This window comes from Vidua chalybeata (assembly GCF_026979565.1).
Source record: "Vidua chalybeata isolate OUT-0048 chromosome W unlocalized genomic scaffold, bVidCha1 merged haplotype SUPER_W_unloc_3, whole genome shotgun sequence".
In the NCBI taxonomy this organism is placed as follows: Eukaryota; Metazoa; Chordata; class Aves; order Passeriformes; family Viduidae; genus Vidua; species Vidua chalybeata.
In genome coordinates this window covers 176,525-197,439 of record NW_026530338.1, presented here as the reverse complement: position 1 = coordinate 197,439, position 20,915 = coordinate 176,525, and the positions used below count along the sequence as shown (strand labels likewise).

At 41.2% G+C, this 20,915-nt stretch overlaps 1 protein-coding gene across 1 annotated transcript in view; it reads left to right on the top strand.

Annotated features, from left to right (window-relative positions):
• The window catches only part of LOC128782885 (zinc finger SWIM domain-containing protein 6-like), a 294,559-nt gene extending 274,570 nt beyond the window's left edge, over window positions 1–19,989 (top strand). Inside the window, exons 13-14 of the mRNA XM_053933391.1 lie at window positions 16,107–16,188; window positions 17,457–19,989. Coding sequence (XP_053789366.1) covers window positions 16,107–16,188; window positions 17,457–18,319 — 945 coding nt within the window. The 3' untranslated portion in view covers window positions 18,320–19,989. The remainder of the gene's footprint in view (window positions 1–16,106; window positions 16,189–17,456) is intronic.
• Window positions 19,990–20,915: the final 926 nt, after the last annotated feature.

Below are 20,915 nucleotides of genomic sequence, written 5' to 3'. Positions count from 1 at the left end.
GACCCTGTGCCTTCCATCACTGAATTGATTTTTCTTAGGTCATGGAGCAGCCTCCATTTACCAGATTTCTTTTTTACAACAAATACAGGGGTGTTCCAGGGGCTCATAGACGGTTCTATGTGTCCTTGTGCTAGTTGTTCTTGTACTAATAAATTTATGGTGTCTAGCTTTTCTTCTTCAAGGGGCCACTGTGGGATCCACACAGGCTGAGTAGTAAGCCATTTCAGAGCTGGTGTGGGACACCTTACGCACTTTAACACAGTGGCCCCTGTTAAAAATCCGTTCCCACCCGAACTCCCCATGCAGACAAAACATCCCTCCCCCATAGGTTCAGTGGTGCAGCAGTGATGTAAGGTCAGATTGTAGCTGTTTGTCCCTCAGGATTTTTGATCAACACAGGATTGCTGCTCAAGCAGCTCTGTGTGATCCCTCTAAGGCCAGCAATGTCAGATCCCGCAGGTGTATTAGGCCATGATAAAAGCCATATATTGGCAGAGATGATGGTGACGTCTGCCCCTGTGTCAATCATCCCACTGACCTTTATCTGCGGAGGCTTTGCCTTAGGCATTGTAACAGTACAATCTATGTTAGGTCTTTGATCTCCCATGACCTGAGTCCAGCTCACCTGGGGCTGTCCTGTTGATCCAAAGCCTTGGTCTCCTTGCTCCTTAGAATCTGCTTTGGGGATATAAGACTTAAAAGAAATGAGTGTGCAATTCTGGTTTCTGCAGGGATTGTTATGGGTGGAACAGGGGTTGATACCATGGCTTTTATTTGTCCTGTAAAATCGGCATCTATGACACTTGGGTGCACATTGATGCCTTGTAGCATGGCACTGGATCTCCCTATAAGGAGAGCACTCAGTCCTTTCCCTATGGGTCCCTGGGCCTTAAGAGGGATTTCATGTACCTGTAGTGAGTTTATGGTTATTGGGACTGAGGTGGATACATCCATTCTAGTTGTCCCTCTTGTCCTGTCTGTGAGCAGGTCACACAGGCTTGTACTGGAGGGTGGGAAAATGCTTGTGTCATCACGCGTTTCCCTGTTGCACTTGGTCTTCCGTTTCCCTGGTCCTTGAGAAATTGACCATTAACATGAAATTTGGACCAGCATTCGTTACGTGTCCAACTCTCCCACATCATTTACAGTTTGCATTCATACCCCTCTGTCCTTGTGGTGTGGACAGTTGTGGACAGTTTGCTCTCACGTGACCTTGTTGTCCACATTTGTAGCACTGGGGAAGTTGTTTAACAGCAGCTGTAATGGTATTAGCTAGCATACCCATGTTATGAGATCCAGTCCCAACCTTAGCACATGCATTTATCATATCCTCTAGGGATGGATTCTCTTTAGGTAATGCATCTATAACCTTTCTACAGTCCACATTTGCATTATCTCATGCTAGCTGCAGTATTAATTGGCTCCTTGCTTCGCTGTTAGATATCTGTTTTTCCGTAGCATCTTGCAAACGTTCTATGAACTGCATATACAATTCATCAGGTCTTTTCTTTATACTTGAATAGCTTTGGGTGGGTACAGACATATTTGTAATTTTTGTTAAAGCTTGCATTGCTAAATCCTTTGCTTGGGCTAGAATAAAGCAGTTCAAACATGCTTGGGTTTGTGGGTCTTCCATGGGGGACAGTCCCATAAGTTGAGGGATCCCTGCCCCAAAACATGGGTCCTGCTGTGAAGCTCTTGAGTTTTTTAGTCCCTGATCTTCTGCATAAGATCTCCGGCTTGAGTCAAACATCATATATTGTACTGGAGTGCAGAATAATTTCACAATCTGCTTTATGTCATATGGTGTTAACTAACTAGCAGTTATAAATCTAAGCATATTTGCAACAGCAGGTGACCCTACCCCATGTTTAACAGCTAGTTGGCATAGCTCTGAGAGGATTTGCCAATTAAAGGGAATATATTTGTCAGGTGTTGTCCCATTACCTCACACCACTGGGAATGCTGCAATCGTTCCCCCACCCTGTTGCCAGTTCTCTGATGATGATGAACACACGGGTACAGAAATTAGTTCAGCCCCTTCTATATCTCCACATTCTATAACTTTTGTTTTGCCTCTGTCCAGAAGATTACCGGGTCTTGGGTAGGAATGTTTCCTGCTCGGAACATTGAAGGGGCTGGAGCTGGCATCAGCAGGGTTGTAGGGACTTTGTCAGCTTGTTGGGACCTTGACTGTAGATGCCATGGTACTGCAGCAGTGACAGCTGCATGTCCGAGGCCGGTGCCAGAAATGGGGCTCTGTATCGTGGTGTTGGAGCTTCCTGGTTCCAGTGTGCTTCTGGGTGTGATGTAGTGACAACATCCGGGCATTTGTAGCAACGTCATCTCAGGTTCCACCCCTGTGTTACGGTGGCAGGCAGGTGTGGTTTGCAGAGGCGGGGCTGTGGGTGCAGTTTGTGGGCTGAGCCTACCAGCTCCGGGCAGGGGTGGTCCGGGTGTTTCCATGGTGATGAGGGGCATGGTCGGCCTCGATGGCAGGGGTGCGGTCCCGGGACAGCACGGAGATAGAGCTGCGTCATGTTCACCAGATGCCCAGCTGAAATAGCGGCGCCGTCCGAGCTCCTGCAGCATCTGTACGTGGCAGGCACTGGGTGGCATTTTCGGGGTGCCAGCACGGGGCGCCCTGGCGTCCCTGGGACCCCGCTGGGCCCCCCCCGCCCCCGTCTCCCTGTGCAGTGGGGTCGCTCTGTGCTGGGGAACTGTGGGGGATGGTTCTCCCAGGGACAATAGCGATGCGAGAGGGTAGTTCAGTGCAGCTCAGCCACGTGGGGTGGCATTGCCGGCCATTGTGTCCTGCCACATGCTTTGGGAGCTTAGACAGGTGTCCATCTCCCCTGAAAACTCCTCTGGTGTGTTTTCCTCCCCATACAGTTCAGTATTTAATAGTCTTATTAAATCCAAAACAAGCCTCTGAATTGTGGTGAAAAATCAACACCCCACAATTCCAATAAAGATTTGTAGGGAACGGTATGTTTATTACAGCGCTGGGAGCATGTGGGAAATCATTCCCCTTCAAAGGACATGTGTGCCCCTGAGAACTCCCGATCCTTTTTTATTACTCTTACTAATTTGCATATTTATAGAATTTCACAATAGGTTCATGCATATTCATTTTTCTGGTTTCGCATTACACTTACACCTAGTTACACTTGTACTCAGTTTTTGTCAGAAAGTACAGAAAGAACTCCTGGGTCACTCTGCGCTGTCTGTTTCAAGATCCGAGGAGTCTTTCTTATCTCTTATCTCTTTAGCTTGGAAATTTGTATTCTTTCTCCTTAGCTGGGGCAGTTTTGCTAATGCTGCAGTTACCAGACTAAACAGCATATTTTACTTATGTTAGCTGAAATGAACAGGGCTAATGCCTTTATTAATGTTCAGCTCTTTATTAAAAAGATCAGCTGGACAGGGGGCTCGATGCAGAGCTCGCCCCCACGGTCGTAGCTTTCCCAGGTGGCTGAAAGGAAGGAGGCGTGCAGAGTCTGTAACTGAAGTCCAGAGCAGCAGCTGTCCCTTCTTCTTTCCTTGTGGCACACCGGTGGCCAGAGGATGAGGAGGCGTGGCGTGCAGAGTCTGTTGCTGAAGTCCAGAACAACAGCTGTCCCTGCTCCTTCCGTGGTGGCAGCACCAGGGCTCTCTCTCTGTCTCCCTGCTTCTCACAGCCTAACCTAGTCTATTCTTTCTTAGGTGATGGCGACAGGTAAAAGTCAATCAGGGGATGTGTTTCCCTCTTCCTCAGCTTGGGCATTTGTCTACACTCCTCTACTGTGTTCAGTTTTTGATTTATGGTCCTTTTTATCTCCTAAAAATACTCCCATGATCCTAAGGGGTTTTTTTATTTGCATGTTAATCCCAGAATGGCAGCGTGGAGGGGTGGGAGGCCAGTTATCTCCAGGTAGTTTAGGGAAAACAAACAGAGCAATTAGCTAATTAACATTTCAATATTGGTACTTAGCTAGAGTTAGTAGGATTTTTTTGTGTTGCCATGGGAACTAAGAAGGCCCTGCCCACATCTCTGGGGGACACCTGGAAACTGTTCATTACATTAGCTAGTTCAAAGCAGCACATTTCACCTAAATCCAAATTGATTTCTACCCTGTTAAATTTTCACTCTGTCTCATTCCCCCCTTTCCCTAAGATGATAAGTAAATTCTTTTATTTAATGTAAATTCTTACGTTAATAAGTGTCCCTTAATGCTTTACTATGTACATTTGACTTACTAGGCACAATTACAATAGCACAAGGAGTTTTTAAGTATACACAATCTTTACTAGTATATACAAGCACAGTTTTCTGATCAGTGACTGGATGAATCTTGAAGTGGTAGATACTTTGTTTAGTGTCAAGACACACATTTTGAGTATTAATAGTATTGCTTTATTTTAGTTGTTCCTTAGTAGCACAAGATTCTAATTTTACTGTTTGCTACTTTTGATTTAAACAGTGGCATTGTATACAGTAAGTATAAAGGTCGTGGTTACATTAGAAGTAGGATCATAGGTCACAGATGTTTCTGAGATTTTTTTATATAATTAGAAAATTTACTATAGTCTACTAGGATTGGAACTTTCAGAATCAATTGCATTATCTTAGACAATCTTTTGAATTTCAGCTGGAAAATTATTTTTACTCCTTCTCGTATGATTAAAGCTGCTGTTGCTTGTATCTAAAACTGTGCTTGTATAAAACTGAAAGCTAAAGACATGTTATTTTGAACTATACTAAGTATTTTTACTATTAACTTGTGATCTTGGACTTTGGTCTTTTAGGGATAACTCTAGGGTTTTTTTTAAGTTTGCTAGTCTACTTGTTGCAGTGGCCAGCTCTTTCATCGATCTAGTGTACTGATTAGAATCTGGGACTAAGGTTATTTAGCATTAATTATAATTATACAGAAAACAATTTTATAAATAAAATTACAAACTTCCCCCCCCCCCGCAATATACTAATTTTGCTTGAATAAGTTTTAGTCTCAGTTCATTGTCTCTTGGTGTCAATTTTTAAGGGGCTTCTGGGGACTGTTTCATTCAAGTGTGGTGGATCTAGGTATTTTGCTTTTTAATCTTGATTGCGGTGTAGGTGGTGAGAAGCATCTGGAATGGTCTTTTTCACTGTGGTTCTTAAGTTTTTTTCTGTAAAAGACTTAATGTATACTTAACTCTTAGGTTGTATGTTATGTACTGGTTTACTTAGTTCCTTGTTCTGAGTTTTAGTTACATGTTTTTTTTATTTTCTTTGACTTGTCTACTTAAAGCTACTATATAGGTTTCTTGTACTATTCTGGAAATAAAATGTGATCTTTTGTCTGGGAATATTGTGACTGGAACTCTAAAAGCAGTATTATTTACTTTGGTTACTTTGATAGTTCTGGTGGGGAATGCTTCTGGTTACTCTGAAAATGTATTTGTCAATACTCATAAATACTGACACCCCCCTTTCCATGGGGGTTTTGAGAAGCTAATTTACTACTGTTGTCTGGGTCTATGGCCCCTCCCAATTTGACCAAGTTTTGTCTGGGGGTATTCTTGGGGTTAGTTTGGAGGTAAGGATTACACTGTTAGTTCACTTGAGTGATAGTGGCATATAAATTTTTGCTAATGGTCTTTTAAATCAGATATGTGTTATAAAAAGCTTGTGGAAACTACTACTTAAAAGTCAACACTTTATTTTGATGTACTTTGTAATACTGGTAGCTTTGGTTATTCTGGGAAAGGAGCTACACTTTATAAAAGCTTTTAAGTAGTTAGGCCCTAGTATGTTTTTTGGTGCTCCTCCCTTACTAGTGACTACACAAATGGGGAGGGATTACCATCTCCTCTTCAATGGTAGCTCACCCTTTTTGGTTATATGTCTTTTTTGATTAGTATTATTATTATATTTTGGCTTACCTTTAAGGGAAATCTGTTCATAATTACCTTACTTTTTGCTGCTTTCTTTGCTTTTCTATCTACTAGCTTATTTCTTTTTCTTAATTCTGAGCTCACTCTCTGGTGTGCTTTAATATGCATACTTCTAGTAGCTGGATTATCTCTTGTGCTTGTTTGATGCTTTTTCTTTGTGAGGTCAGTAGTCCCCTCTCTCTCTCTAGATAGCTCTATGTGTGTGCACAACTCTGAATGCATATTTAGAGTCTGTATAAATGTTTATTCTCTTTCTTTTTGCTATTTCTAAGGTATGGGGCAGTGCAATAATTTTGGCCTTCTGTGCAGAGGTGCTTGTTGGTAAGGGTGTAGATTTTATTACTTCTCTGCAGGTAGTGACTGCATATCTAGCATGTTGCTTTTTATTGGTAGCGTAGTTACTCTTGTTAGTGAACTAGGTTTCTGCATCATCTAAAGGAGTGTTTTTTACGTCTGGATAGTTGGAGTAAGTAGCTTCAGTAGTCTCTAGGTAATCGTGGTGTACTGCTTCTCTTTGATTTCTACTGAGAAAAGAAGCTGGATTGACAATGTTAGTTACTACTCTATATTATCTTGTACTATGATGGCTTGGTACTTCAGGAACTTTTGTGGTGAGAGTCAGTGGTCACCCTTTACTTCCAGTACTGTGGACACTGTGTGGGACACTAGTACAGTCAATTTTTGTCTTAGGGTAAACTTGCGTGCTTCTTGTATATTCAGCATGACTGCTGCTACAGCTCTGAGGTAACTTGGCTATCTTTTGGCATTGCATCTAGTTGTTTGGAAAAGTAAGCCACTGCCTTCTGATATGAATTCAAGTCTTGAGCCACATGGGAGAATAGAAAGAATTTGGAAGTCTTAAAGCTGGAGCTGACATGAGGGCACTCTTTAGCTGGTGAAAGGCCTGTGTGGCTTCCTTTGTCTAATGGAGATCTCTATTTGACAAACAGCCTGTAATTATAAACCCACAGCTGGCACTACTTTGCAATGCTTGTGTCTTTTTTGTTAATACTCTGTATCTTTGGAGTTTTAGGAAATTTGAAAGGCTTCTTATTTTTTCTTGTGGAGGTTCTCAGAACTCTGGTTCTTTGTAAGTTGTTCTCTAAACAGAGTGGGGGATTTTGAAGTCTTGAGGCACATGGACTATATGGGCTAGGTTTTGTGTCTGCTTTTAGGGTTTTTCTATTTAAATGTAAAAATTCTTTGTCTGGTTTCATGGATAGGGAGGCAAAAGAAAGTATCTTTTAGATCTAAAACAGTAAACCAGGAACCAGGTTAGTTTAGGTGTTAAACAAGTTAGTAAGGTATATGGATTTGCTAACACAGGATATAAATCCTTTGTTATCTTATTGACAGCCCTCGATCCTGTACTATCAATTATTGGGCTGATTTCTTCTCTATCTTTTTCAGGGGCTACTGCTTAATTCTCACTGGTTGTGTCCCTTCCTTAAGCTTGATTACTATGGGGGGGGGACATTCTTCGCCCTCCCTGGTACGTCAGAGGCCTATACTTCTGAAAATACTTGTCCTAATATCTCTACTAATTTCTTCCTTATTTTTAATGGTTGTTCATGTTAAACTTAACACTTTTATGTACTTTTGATAATTTACTTTTAGAGTAACTTCCTTATTCTAGAATGTTTAGCGAGTTGGGTATATAAAAGAAACTTGTAAATACCCTATTGTTACTTTAAATGTTTGCAAAAGTATGCCTTCTCAGACTGGCTAGTTGTTCTTTACACTACAACAATCATTCTCTACAGGTACTAAAGTTTTATTTAAATCTGAATATATGGCCCCTGTATCAACTAAAATTCTGCTCTTTTCCTTTGTCCTGGTCTCACTGTCTCTTGCAGAGGGGTCTGTTACTTCTTAGTTCTGGATGAGACTGGACTGCTAGGAGGGGGATGGGTTCGAGTGGGTATACCTTTGGAGCTTGAGTCTTTTTCCTTTTTGGGGAGGTTTTCTTTATCTTCTGTTACTTTAGGAGGAGCCTTTTGCAATTCATGTATGTTTTTGTGTTTCAGGATGATAAGCTTTGTCTGATTTCATACATCGCTGCCTTATACGGCATGCTGAACAACACATTTGATTTGCCTTCTCCTTGCTCTGTTTTCTTTTTTAAGAGCTGACACCAATGGGTTAGAGGGAACTCTGAACCCACAGTTACTCTGCCATTCTGATTTTTTAAGGTGAAAAACATATCAGCATATAAGACTTCACTTTATTTGCTTTCTTGTCTTAAAACAGCATTGATTGCAATAAGGTATTATAATTTTTTTTATTTTTTGAGCTGCTCCTACTGGTGGCTTTCTTCCAGTCAGAGGGGCTCATTCGGGAACCTTTTTGCTCTGGTTAGTTCTCATTCTTTATACTATTTTGTTTCTACCCAAGCTTCACAGTCTTCTCTCAGTTTTTCTCACATACAGACCTCTAGGTGGTAGGTATCAGATGCGATCCTCTACACATAAGATTTAAGATCTCAGGTTCTGAATCAGCTTGATTAGGAACTTTCAATTTACACTTGGGGCATAGAACAGTAATACCAGCCCTTTTCACAAACTCTGTACTGTAATTGTACTCACGCAAGGTGCCAGCTTCTTAATGCACTAAAAACATTTGGGAATTGCTTGTAGGCTATTCCGTTTATCACTTCAGCGTTTTTCTTTTATTTAAACTCTCTTTCACAAAATCTTTGTCTTTTCCAGTTCTCTTCCCACACAATCTAATTATTGTTTCTACTGACACTTACTTTGCTGCCCTGCAAAAGGCTGTGCCTGTTACAGCAAAAACTCTGATATGCTCACAAAAACAGACCCCCCCCCCCCTTATCTCAAGTTCATGAGAATCAGGGCTTAAGTTGTTGGGGGGGGGAGGAATTCCTGGAATTCCTCTAATTTGTTTTACTACAGTTAAACATAAATCACTATACTGTAGCTCTTCTACATAAAATGTTACATTTGTTGTAAACAAAATCTTAAAATCTCCACAAACACAACCATACAGTCTCGAGAATCAAATTACCACAATGTGGGGGAAGAACCACTCCAATTCACTGGGAAAGGTAGTATCTCTTAAAGTGCCTGCTTTTCTCAACACAACACAGCATACAACACTTCAGCACTTATCTACACCAGCTTCCTCTGGTCTCCACACACTCTGGACACAATTAGAATAACAGTACACAGTAAAATTCTAGGAATCAAGTCTGAACCACTGGGGCAAAGGAACCCCCCCCCCCCCCCCCCGTTCATCTAGCTACGGTTAAAATGTGCAGAGTCTACAGAAACCATCACTTTTAAACACAGTAAACGTCCTCACCTACATTTCTCCACTTGTTCCACTTTTTTGCGGGGCACTCTCTGCCCCTACAGCTTATCCCAGCCGGCACCTCGAGCCTTACCCGGCCGCTTCAGACGCGAGTAGAACTTCTCCCCCCCCCCGCGCCATGGGGAAACTCACTCCTTCACTCGTTCGCTCCCTTTATACACCACGCACTCACACGATTACAAACACATTAACTACACAATGTCTGGACACTACAAGCACGCAAACTTTGGGTTCACTCGACTCACCTTCAGAGTCGCTAACGGCCACTTTGTTGGAACAGTGAACCCGTCTCCAGTCCAGCCGCCCTATCGGCTGGGCTGCCTGCAGGCACAGGAAAGATGCTGCGCACACAGACGTCTCTTGAGTGACTTATCAGCATTCCTGTCGCTCTCTCTCCCCAGGGCCCTTCAATATACATACTGTTTATCCGCACACTAGCAGGACGTTGTCTGTCTCTGCAGGTGGCAAGCCGAGACAGAGCGGAGCCCCCTCTAGGGAAATTCCCCGGGATGCGCTAAGGAGGTCTGTTCTCCCCTCTGCCCCTGCGACGACAGAAACCCTCCTTCCTGGCTCGCCATAATGAATTGCAGTGAAAAATCAAGACCCCACAATTCCAATAAAGATTTGTAGGGAACAGTATGTTTATTACAGCGCTGGGAGCATGTGGGGAATCATTCCCCTTCAAAGGACATGTGTGCCCCTGAGAACTCCCGATCCTTTTTTATTACTCTTACCAATTTACATATTCATAGATTTTCACAATAGATTAATGCATATTCATTCTGCTGATTTCGCATTACGCTTACAGCTAGTTACACTTGTACTCAGTTTTTGTCAGAAAGTACAGAAAGAACTCCTGGGTCACTTTGTGCTGTCTGTTTCAAGGTCTGAAGAGTCTTTCTTATCTCTTATCTCTTTAGCTTAGAAATTTGCATTTTTTCTCCTTAGCTGAGGCAGTTTTGCTTGTGCTGCAGTTGCCAGACTAAACAGCATATTTTACTTATGTTAGTTAGCTCAAAGCAGCACATTTCATCTAAATCCAAATGTATTTCTACCCTGTTAAATTTTCACTCTGTCGCACCTCCATGGTTTTATAAGTCTTATTGCATTTCCCCCTCTGTTATAAATGAATGCTCCAATTTATTAACTGCCGAAATCGGTGGAGCGCTGCCCGGACCAAAGAGGAGGGTCCCCAGACCCCCAAATCAGATCACGTTTGGTCACCAAGACTGTTATAAATTAATGCTGCAATTTATTAATTAAATAATATTTATTAAATGATCAAAATATAAATTTAGAGAAAAAAAGGAAAAGCCACAATCCAATCAAAAAGGGTCAGTGCCGAGCCCGGGTATCGGCGCTGGGTGAGACACAGGTCTGACCACTACAGCATAGGGTCCCCTATGTTTCACACCAACTGTCCTGCACAAGCAATTTTTATATGATTTTTCCTGCCCGGGGCGAGTCCCTTTTCTTCCTTTCAGGACTGCACATATTCATGTGGAGTTCTTTCTCTGTGACGAGCTGAACAAAACCATGTCCGGGGAGTGGTGAACATCCATGATCGTGTTCCCGGAATCCGGTATTGAGATGTATCTCCCCGATGGCTCCGGCTATCTCAATCTTAGATATTTATCGCGTATTCATCGTCCGGGCATTCCTCGCATCACCTTGAGGAGCGACCCATCTCCGGGCTGGCCACATTAATTCGTTTGTAAATGAAGTTCTCCCTCCTCTTGTCCAGGTGGTTTCGACACTGTGATGCAATCCTCGACACTGACTTGGGCGCTTAAAATCTTTTTATAAGGGTATTTCTTACCAATACATATATATAAAATATACGACAATTTTTATCTGCACGAATTATCCCATATACACATAACACTCCCTCTTTAAGGCTGCCTTTAATATAAAGTGACCAGTTCGTTCTCAGTTATTAAGGTCAAAAGCAGTTTCTTTTGTTGTGTCAAACCTGTGGGTTTTTGCCCATGTAATTAATCTAAATAACACTTCTTTATCATAGTCTATGTCCCATTCCTTAAAGGAAATTTTCTATACTGTACTGTGGGGTTTTCTGATGTTGAAAACTGTGAAAAGTGCATATTATATGTCTGTACGCAGATAGTTACTATATGTATTATGTTATATTGATTAGTTATGCTGTATTAACATTTTGATAGTATGGTAAATGTAGTTTTGTAGTTAAAATGAAGCTTTAGTAGTTAAAATAGAAGCTATGTATGTGGGTTTTTTTAAAGGAATGAGATACTCGCTTTGAGATAACAGTCACAGAACACCTAAATCTTCCAGAGAAGAGGAATTTATGGTTTTCTTATCAGAAGAAGCTAATTTCTTCAAGCCCTGCTCAGACTCGAAGATGCTGTGGGGATTAAAAGAAGCAGTTGACATATACCAGACAGAGTTTCTTGTTTTAAATAGAATGAATGCATAACCATGAAGCATATATGAATATGCAACAGTGTATTGTTTTCAAGGGTAATTCTGTGTTCACAAGGCATGCTTTTCATGGCTTAGTGCCTGAGAGCATCCAGACATCTGTAATTCTTTGTTTTTTATTGTCTTGTAATTGTCCTAACTCTAAATTTTATTACTCTAATTGTATTACTATTTTTACAACCATTTTATTATTAAACTTGTAAAAATTCTGAAAACAAGTGATTGGCGTTTTTCACAAAAACCAAGTGCCCGTGGTCTCCAGTGGGGTTTTTCTTCTATTTTCAACTTCTCCAGTTTCCTTTCCAAGCAACCTGTTGCAAAGCTTAATCCCTGCAGCCTTTGCTACAGCTTCTGGGCTCTTTCAAGCCTCTTTCTTTTCCTGCTTTTTTTGGTTTCCACACAGCTGTTCGGCTGTGATTTTCCGCAACCTTTGTCGCAAAGTTAGCTCCTGCGGCCTTTGCTGCCTATTTTCGGACTCTTTCCAGCCTTTGTTTTTCAGCTTTTCGCTCCGTCTCTCTCTGCAATTCCACGGGTCCTTGGACTGTTCAATCCTCACATGGTGGCACCACCTGTGACATGGCATTCCTATGCTTGAGACATAAGACAGACTCACGCGCATTTCCTCAGACAAACAGCCTCGTTTATTGTCTCCGACACCCCTTTATAGACAATTCAAAACTCCCGGTACTTCACAGACATTGGTCTAAACTCTACGCCCCACAGACTCTTAACCAGTCAAATGCTTGTATTTTAGGAGAGCTCCCATTGGCTCTGTCAGATTCTGTCAGTCAGCCCAGAGGCTGGTTCATAGAGCTGAGCTGGGCTGCTTATTATAACTTGATTAATGCTAATGCTACAGTTGGGGTAGGAGGCGGAGCTGGAAGGAGGGAGAGTTGTGGGAAAGGTGTTTTTAAGGTTTTATTTTGCTTCTCATCCTGCTCTGATTTTGTTAGTGTAATAAATTCAGTGCATATCTCTACGTTGAACCTGTTTTGCCCGTGATGGTATTTGATGAGTGCTCTCTCCTGGTCCTTATCTCAACCCATGAACCCTTTATTAAACTTTCTCTCCCCTGTCCAGCTGCAGAGGGGAGTGAGTGAGTGGCTTTGGTGGGTGCCTGGCATCTGGCCAGCATCAACCCACGACATTCCGGTTGGACCTCCTGGCTGACAGGACACACTGCTGACTCCTTCAACTTGCCATCAACCAGGATCCCCAGGTCCCTTTCCACAGTGCTGGTCTCGAGCCTCTTGTTCCCCAGTCTATCCATATATTCAGGGTTGCCTCGTCTCAGGTGCAGAATCTGGAAGTTGTCTTTTTTAAACTTCATACAGTTGATGATTGCCCAGGCAATGACTACAAGTGATATAAAATATGGGTTAGCAATAAGAGCTTATATTCCTTTTTTTTATGATTCTGCTGGCTTTATGAGAGTACTTCTTTGCAGGTACTCCTTGTCCAGAGAGATAAATCATTGGATCCTGCCCCTCAGGTGTGTCAGCTGCACCATTAGCTTGGTGTCATCTGCAAATTTGCTCAGGGTGCATTTGATTCCTTTGTCTATGTCAATATAGAAGATTTTCATTTACACTGGTTGCAATACAGATCCCTGGAGGGACACCAGTTGTCACCAATGTCCATTGGGACTCTGAACTTTTGACCACTACCCTCTGGATGTGACTGTCCAATCACTTTTTTATCCATCAAACAGTCCACCCATCAAATCCATCTCTCTAGTTTAGAGAGAATGATTTTGTGGGGGACTGTGTCAAAGGCTTTACAGAAGTCCAGATAAATGACATCTGCATCGCTTCCCTTGTCCACTGATGTAGACACTCCATCATAGAAGGCCACTTGGTTGGTCAGGCAGGACTTGTCTTTGGTGAAGCTGTGCTGGCTGTCTTGAATCACCTCCCTGTCATCCACGTGCCTTAGCAGAGCTTCCAGGAGGATCTGTTCCAGGATCTTCCCAGGCACAGAGGTGAGGCTGACAGGGTGGTAGTTCCCAGGGTCCTCCTTTCTACCCTTTTTAAAGATGGGTGCAGTGTTTCCCTTTTTCCAGTCACCTGGGACTTCACTTGACTGTCACGACTTTTCAAATTTCACGGAGAGTGGCTTGGCAACTACATCAGCCAATTTTCTCGAGACTCTGGAATGCATCTCATCAGGTCCCATGTATTTGGCACATTCAGGTTCTTCAGGTGGTCACAAACTTGATCTTTACTAACAGTGGGAGGGACTTTGCTCCCCCAGTCCCTTTCATGCTGTCCATCCACTTGAGAGGTATTGAAGTCTGAGGCAAAAAAGTTTTTGAGTACCTCAGCCTCCTCCTCATCATCTGTTGTTACCAGTTTTCCAGCACTGTTTATCAAGGGGAGTGTACCTCCTTTGACCTTCCTTTTCTGGTTCACAGACCTGTAGAAGCCCTTCCTGTTATTCTTTGCATCCCTTGTCAGGTTCAGTTCCAGTTTTACCTTTGCCTTCCTCATCCCATCCCTACACAACTGAACTTCATCCCTATACTCTTCCCAGGATACCTGTCCTAGTTTCCACTGCCTGTCCATTTGCTTCTTTCCCTTTATTTTGATCAGCAGGTCCCTACTCAGACATACCAGTCTCCTGTCTTCTTTGCCTGATTTCTTGATCCTGTGAATTGTTAGCTCTTGTGCTTTATGGAAGACTTCCTTACAGATCTTCCAGTTCTGTTCCATTCCCTTGTCCCTGAGGGCAGTCTTCCAAGGGATCCCACTGACTATCTCCCTTAAGAGTTGGAAACTTGCTTCCCCAAAGTTCAGGGGCTTAACTTTACTCCTTACCTGACCCATATCCCTCAGGACTGCAAACTCCACCAATGTGTGATAACTGCAGCCCAGGCTGCCTCTAGTCTTGATGTCCCTGATTAACTCACTTGCATTGGTGACCAACAGATGTAGTAACACATCCTCTCTGGTAGGGCTATCTATTACCTGGCTCAAGAAGTTGTCATCCGTGCATTCCAGGAGTCTCCTGGATTGCCTGCAGCTTGCCATGTTACTTTCCCAGCAGATGTTGGGGTGGTTGAAGTCCCCCAGCAGGATGAGAGCTTGCAAGTGCAATGTCTCCTGTAGCTGGAGCAAGAAGGCTTTGTCAATAGGCTCCCCTTGATCAGGTGGCCTTTAGTAGACACAAACCAGAAGGTTCTCTTTGTTGCCTTGATCTCTCGTCCTTACCCACAGGCTTTCAACCTGCTCATGGCTGTTCTTCAGAGACAGCTCTTCACTGTTGGTAATGACATCAAATGCAAAGAAAAATCTAAATGTAAGAAATAATCTAAATATAAAAAAATGAAAATGTCAGTATCAAGATGGCAGTGATGAGAAAACATACTGATGCCGTGTTATAGCTTTGAGCTCTGCTCTAGGTGTTTTTCTCTTCTTGTCTGTCTCTTTCCCATGCAAGCTCCCTTTTATTTTAATTTTGTTGCAGATAAACAACTGCCTTCTGATTGGTCCTCAGGGTCTCTGCTAATTTTGTAACATACAAAACTTGTCTCAAGCATTGCATGCATGTGATTGTTTTCAATCACAGTAAGTTACACACTCATATGGTGTTCTTCCACCAAAGTAATTTTTTCACAGCATGCTCAGCAAACACACAAATTAGCAGAGCCTTTAGGGTTAATATTCTCTTGTTCTAATCTTGGTTAGGATGCCAGGTGTCTGGCACTGTTCCCACACTTCACAATACACCTCTTGATGCAGAGGGCATATTAATAGACTGGACCTGTCTGTTTCTTCCAGTGTTGCTGCCTTCAACTGGAAGTATAGAGGAGAATATAATTTGTGTTCCAGAATATTGGGATATATCTGGAAGTGTGTATATATGCATCTTTGCAGCATAAGCAGACAGTCAAATCACAGTACACTCTGATTCCTGTATGTATTGTTGAAGCCAATGACCAAAAAATGCAGATGGGGGAAAAATCTGATTGGTTAGATTGCCCAACAGGAGTTGACATGTTCCCACTTTAAAGATTTATATACATAGAGGGAGGACACACAGGATAATTTAATTGGAATAATTGAATAATTGGGCTTTGTTGTTGGTTGGGGACAGGAGGGCTTTTTTGTGGGATGGTGGGGGTTTTGTTTGTTTTTTTTCTTCCCCCCAAATAAAACAGAGTTTCTCATCTAGCCTAGAAGGACCTGCAGTTGGAATTACTCTCTGTATGCTCTTCTAAGATAGCTGAGTAGTATTTATCAAGTCTTTTGACATATCAGCTAAAATGAGGTAACAGAGCGAGGAAGGCAAGAGGCTGCCATTTTGAACCTCAGTGTATTTGAGTAACTTAAATCCCTGTTGTTGGTATATTGTCTTGTTTTTACAATAGGATGAATTTGTACTTTGTGTTGTTTTAATAGGTGATGCGAATGACACTGTCAACATTGAATTGGCGACGACGGGAAATGGTGAGGTGGTTGGTAACATGTGCAACAGAAATAGGTATGTTCTGAGATGCTTCTCAAGGGCTCCTGCATTTTTGTCAGCTAATCTTAGGCTTGATCTTGTTTGTCAACACTCAGGGTCTGAAAATATCTCACATCTTCTGTTCCTCTTTAAAATCCCTTTTTTAGAAGACAATAATTATGTCAGTGATGAGTGAGTTTTTTTGAGCATGTAATAGAATAGGCACAGGCCAAGTGAGACAATACTTGATTAATGCAGTGTAACTTCTTTCCCCTTCAAGGTGGGGACATCCATAACCCAGATTTCCTCTTCTTCCCTCAATGTTGGGTTTAGGTTTGAGGCTGCAGCAAAGAAAGGGGTAGTGGTTATGGGATGTTACACTATGCTACAACTTTGCTTGCTCTGAAGGGTGAGGCTCCAAAAGACTGGTGAGAGCACTGTCTTGTCAGCAGTGGGGAAGATGAACCAAAAAACAGGTGAATGAAATGCTGAGGTTGCGTCCCACTATGTGGCAGGCAAGATCTCATGAAGGGGTTCTCATTGTTTGTTTTCTTGGTTTCATTTTTTAAGCCCCTTTGTAAATCCAAGCTTAGAGTGTAATGCTTCTTTGTTACATGGCTATGACATTGTGCAGGCCTCTCGTCTGCACTGGAAAGCAAACCAAACACTAACACAACCCAAGCCTTTCTACAATATTGCTCAGAGTATTTCCCTAATAAAAATCTTTATGTTCAAGTGCATATCAATTTGATACAAGATGTATCTGAAAAGTTTATTGGGAGAGGGTAGAGGTTAGGATTTTTAATTTTATTTCTTTTAAAATTGTGCTTAGTATTAAATGCCATGGTGTTCTATTAAATTAGACATTTGGCATGCTTTCATATTCTTTTGTGCATGCACTGTGCCATGAGATGCACATTAAGAAAAGAAGTTAAAAATGCCTTTTAAGTGTTTGGTGTGAGGGCTGCTTTTGAGTGATATGATAAGACCAAATGACCCAGAACTTGTTATACAAATTGTCTTAGATAACAAGTAAAACAGCTCAATTTTCTCACTGGGATAGAAAAGCTTATCTTGCAGGCTTTTTTGTTACCTGCATTTCAGTGATTGCTACAGACTGTACACAGTTAGCCTTTGTTTTAATGTCCTTTCACAGACATGTTATCTGGTTTAGCTTTTCTTGCTAAAGCTGGTCTCCTTCAGTGTACTGGCAACCTCTTAGAACTTTGAATATAATCTTTTGCTGAACATCTATATCTGCTAGGTTTTGTCAATTGTACTTAATCCTTTCTTTCTCTCCCCAGGTGTTTATGCACTGGATAGTATAATGCAAAACTGGTTTACACTTTTTACTCCAACAGAAGCCACTAGTATTGTTGCTACAACAGTGATGTCCAACAGCACCATTGTCCATCTGCATCTGGACTGTCATCAGCAGGAGAAGTTGGCCAGCAGTGCTAGAACACTTGCTCTACAGTGTGCCATGAAGGATCCTCAAAACTGTGCCCTCTCTGCACTGACTCTGTGTGAAAAGGATCACATAGCTTTTGAGACTGCTTACCAAATCGTTCTAGATGCTGCTACAACCAGCATGAGCTACTCACAGCTTTTTACTATAGCACGATACATGGAGCACCGTGGTTACCCTATGCGGGCCTATAAGCTGGCCACTTTGGCCATAACGCATCTCAATTTGAGCTACAATCAGGACACACACCCTGCCATTAACGATGTTCTCTGGGCATGTGTGCTCAGCCATTCTCTTGGGAAAAATGAGCTAGCAGCTATAATACCTCTGGTGATCAAAAGTGTCAAGTGTGCAACAGTACTGTCAGATATTTTGCGCAGGTGTACTTTGACCACTCCTGGCATGGTGGGACTCCATGGAAGGAGGAATTCTGGTAAGCTTATGTCACTGGACAAAGCCCCTTTAAGACAACTCTTGGATGCCACGATTGGAGCTTACATTAATACAACTCATTCACGTCTCACTCACATCAGCCCACGACACTATAGTGAGTTTATAGAGTTCCTCAGCAAGGCCCGAGAGACCTTCTTAATGGCTCATGATGGACACATACAGTTTACACAGTTTATTGATAACCTAAAACAAATTTACAAAGGCAAAAAGAAACTGATGATGTTGGTTCGTGAGCGGTTTGGTTGATGAAAATGAGTGAAGGAAGGAGGTGGTTTGGTGTTACTTGAGCCCGCCTTTGTATCTTTTTGAACTTAAAGAAACAAAGCCACACTGGTATTATATGTGTATAGTTATACTGAGTTTGAAAACTAAACTGTCATGTTGTGAAAGTTCGTGTGTTTAAATTTTTTTCCTTTTTTCTGTTTTGTGTGAGAGAAAGGTTAAAAAAAGGTTTGGTTTACACTGAGTATATGTTGTCAAGTGGCAAAAGCCCACATCACTCTCCTGTTCTTTCTGTATATATTCACAGCCTCAAAAACAAAACATATATTGCAATGGCTTTAAAAAAGCAAACAAAGCACCTCCATCCTGTGATAAGTACCTCAAATAGATTCAGCTTTACTACTTTGTAACTCATTGTTATATTTCAGTATATTTAAACAAACCAACAAATGAAATACTAGTAATTAAAAGGCTGATCATGTGGCTTTGCAGTGCTCTTCATCCAGAAGCATGGTACACAATGCTTATGCATGTGGAAACTTAGCGACTGTCAACATACATTCTCAGGGATTTATCAAAATAAATTTTTTTAAAGTTTGAGAGCATTTATTGTACTGTATATATATTATAGTATATGTCTGAATATTGAAAAAATCTAACATTAATTTATAAAAAAAATCAAATCTATGTAATGCAAAATACTTGAAGCTGCAGTAGCTTGGTTTTAAAGAAAAACTATCTGAAGGACTAAAGTGCGCCTTGCTTCAGGGTTGGCTCAGGTGGTGAACTATATGCTAGGCATCTATTCAGAGCCATCTTTTGGATTGCATGGTTGGAATGATACCTACTGGGGAAGTTTTATATATGTATATGTATGTGTATATATATATGTATGCATATATATATGTATGCACACATAAACACATACTTGTAACAGGCACTACAGTAAAGAGGGACAACAAAAAATATACAGCCAGAGCAGCAAGCCTTAGCATTAAGAATACAGTATGCCAGAATTGGGGTCTGTGCCTCCTAGCCTAGGAAACTTAAAGAAATATCATTTTTGACACAAAATGCAAAATGATTGACATGATACATTACGCCTTTGCAGTGAGCTAATAATAAGCTAACCTTTGTGCACAAATATATATATATATATATATATATATATATATAAAATATATATTCTGCATAGGTATTTTGACTGTGCAGGACAGAAAGTTATGTAGGTATGACTGTTCTACTTTTCCGTTCATTTTTCTAATCTATTTTTTCTCTAGAATTACTCAAACAAAAGCAGCCTTCTATCTTGCCTTGTCTTAATGCTTTAAATTAACCAAACTGGAGATCTAAGTACCAAACTGTTCATTATATTATTAAATACCAACTTTGATTACAGTATTGTTTCTTTGCTTTAGCTGATGGTTCTGTATCCTTGTGCTTTTTAAAACAGATTTTGTTTTGGTGCAAAAGTTGTCCAGTGTCTCTTGTTCCCTTCATTAGAAAACATGCTAGAGGTATGTTTGTAGGTATTTTTGTTTAGAAAAACTATTTCATGCTTTCCATTTTATTTATTATAATAGGTAAAAAGGTTGTACTTCATTCCCCATGTAAACATGTTCATGAAGTTGAAATTAAGATTTGATACAATGATATCAATTTATTTATGTAACTAAATCACTGTTTTATAAACTTGTTACTGATAACAATTTTTTGTTTGTTTTGATTAAAATTAGTTTTTTGAAAGTTGATTCTGCCTCCTTTATGGTGTCTGTTGCTGGAGTTAAATTATGTATGGAAAGTTCATAGATCTTAAAAGCCCAGCTTGCAAATTTGGTGCCCTATGGTGAGAAGCAATATGACCAAGAAAGAAATGTTTTGTTCCTCAAAAATCTGCTGAGGAACAGCAGTGTTCACAATTACAACAGCTCCTTTGCTCATGCAGGAAGACTTGGTGTGCCAGAGGGACCAAATGCTGCCTGCAACTGAAGATGTGTGGTCTATACAATGAACCATAAGCCTTGACATATTGCCCTGGTGGAATGGAAGAGTGTGTGGGAGCATGTTTCCACTCAGTGTGATTATTTGGGTGACCATGAAAGTTGAGATGTGCTGCAGATATATACAAGGACAGTTCTTGCTGTTCTTTGGATTTTATAAAGCATTTTGTGTATTCTGAACTGTGCAACTCACTCCACTCAGCAGACTAACAGACGTCATTTCTGCATTTTTGGAGTCTTTGCTCTGTAAGATGTGTGTAAGTTTTCCAGCCCTTAGTGAATCATGCCATACAGAATGGTTGAAAATTGAAGAGGAGTGATCTGCTTTACCAAGATCTTTATCATCTCAGGTATGTTATATGATGTCATATTTGACTACATGATCTGAACACCTTCACTTTCTTTTTTTTAGTAACTTCATCTGAAAACAGAATTAGCATGCAGCAAGCAACTGTCAGAGATGCCAATGTACCCATGAATTCTGACAGTGAGACTTGTGTCACTAGAAGATTTAAGAGGAAAATACCTGAATCTTTGTACAACTTGTCATGTAAATATATGAGTCTTTACCAAGCCTTGCTAACAACTGAGTTGTCCTGACCTAGTAGTACTAACATTCT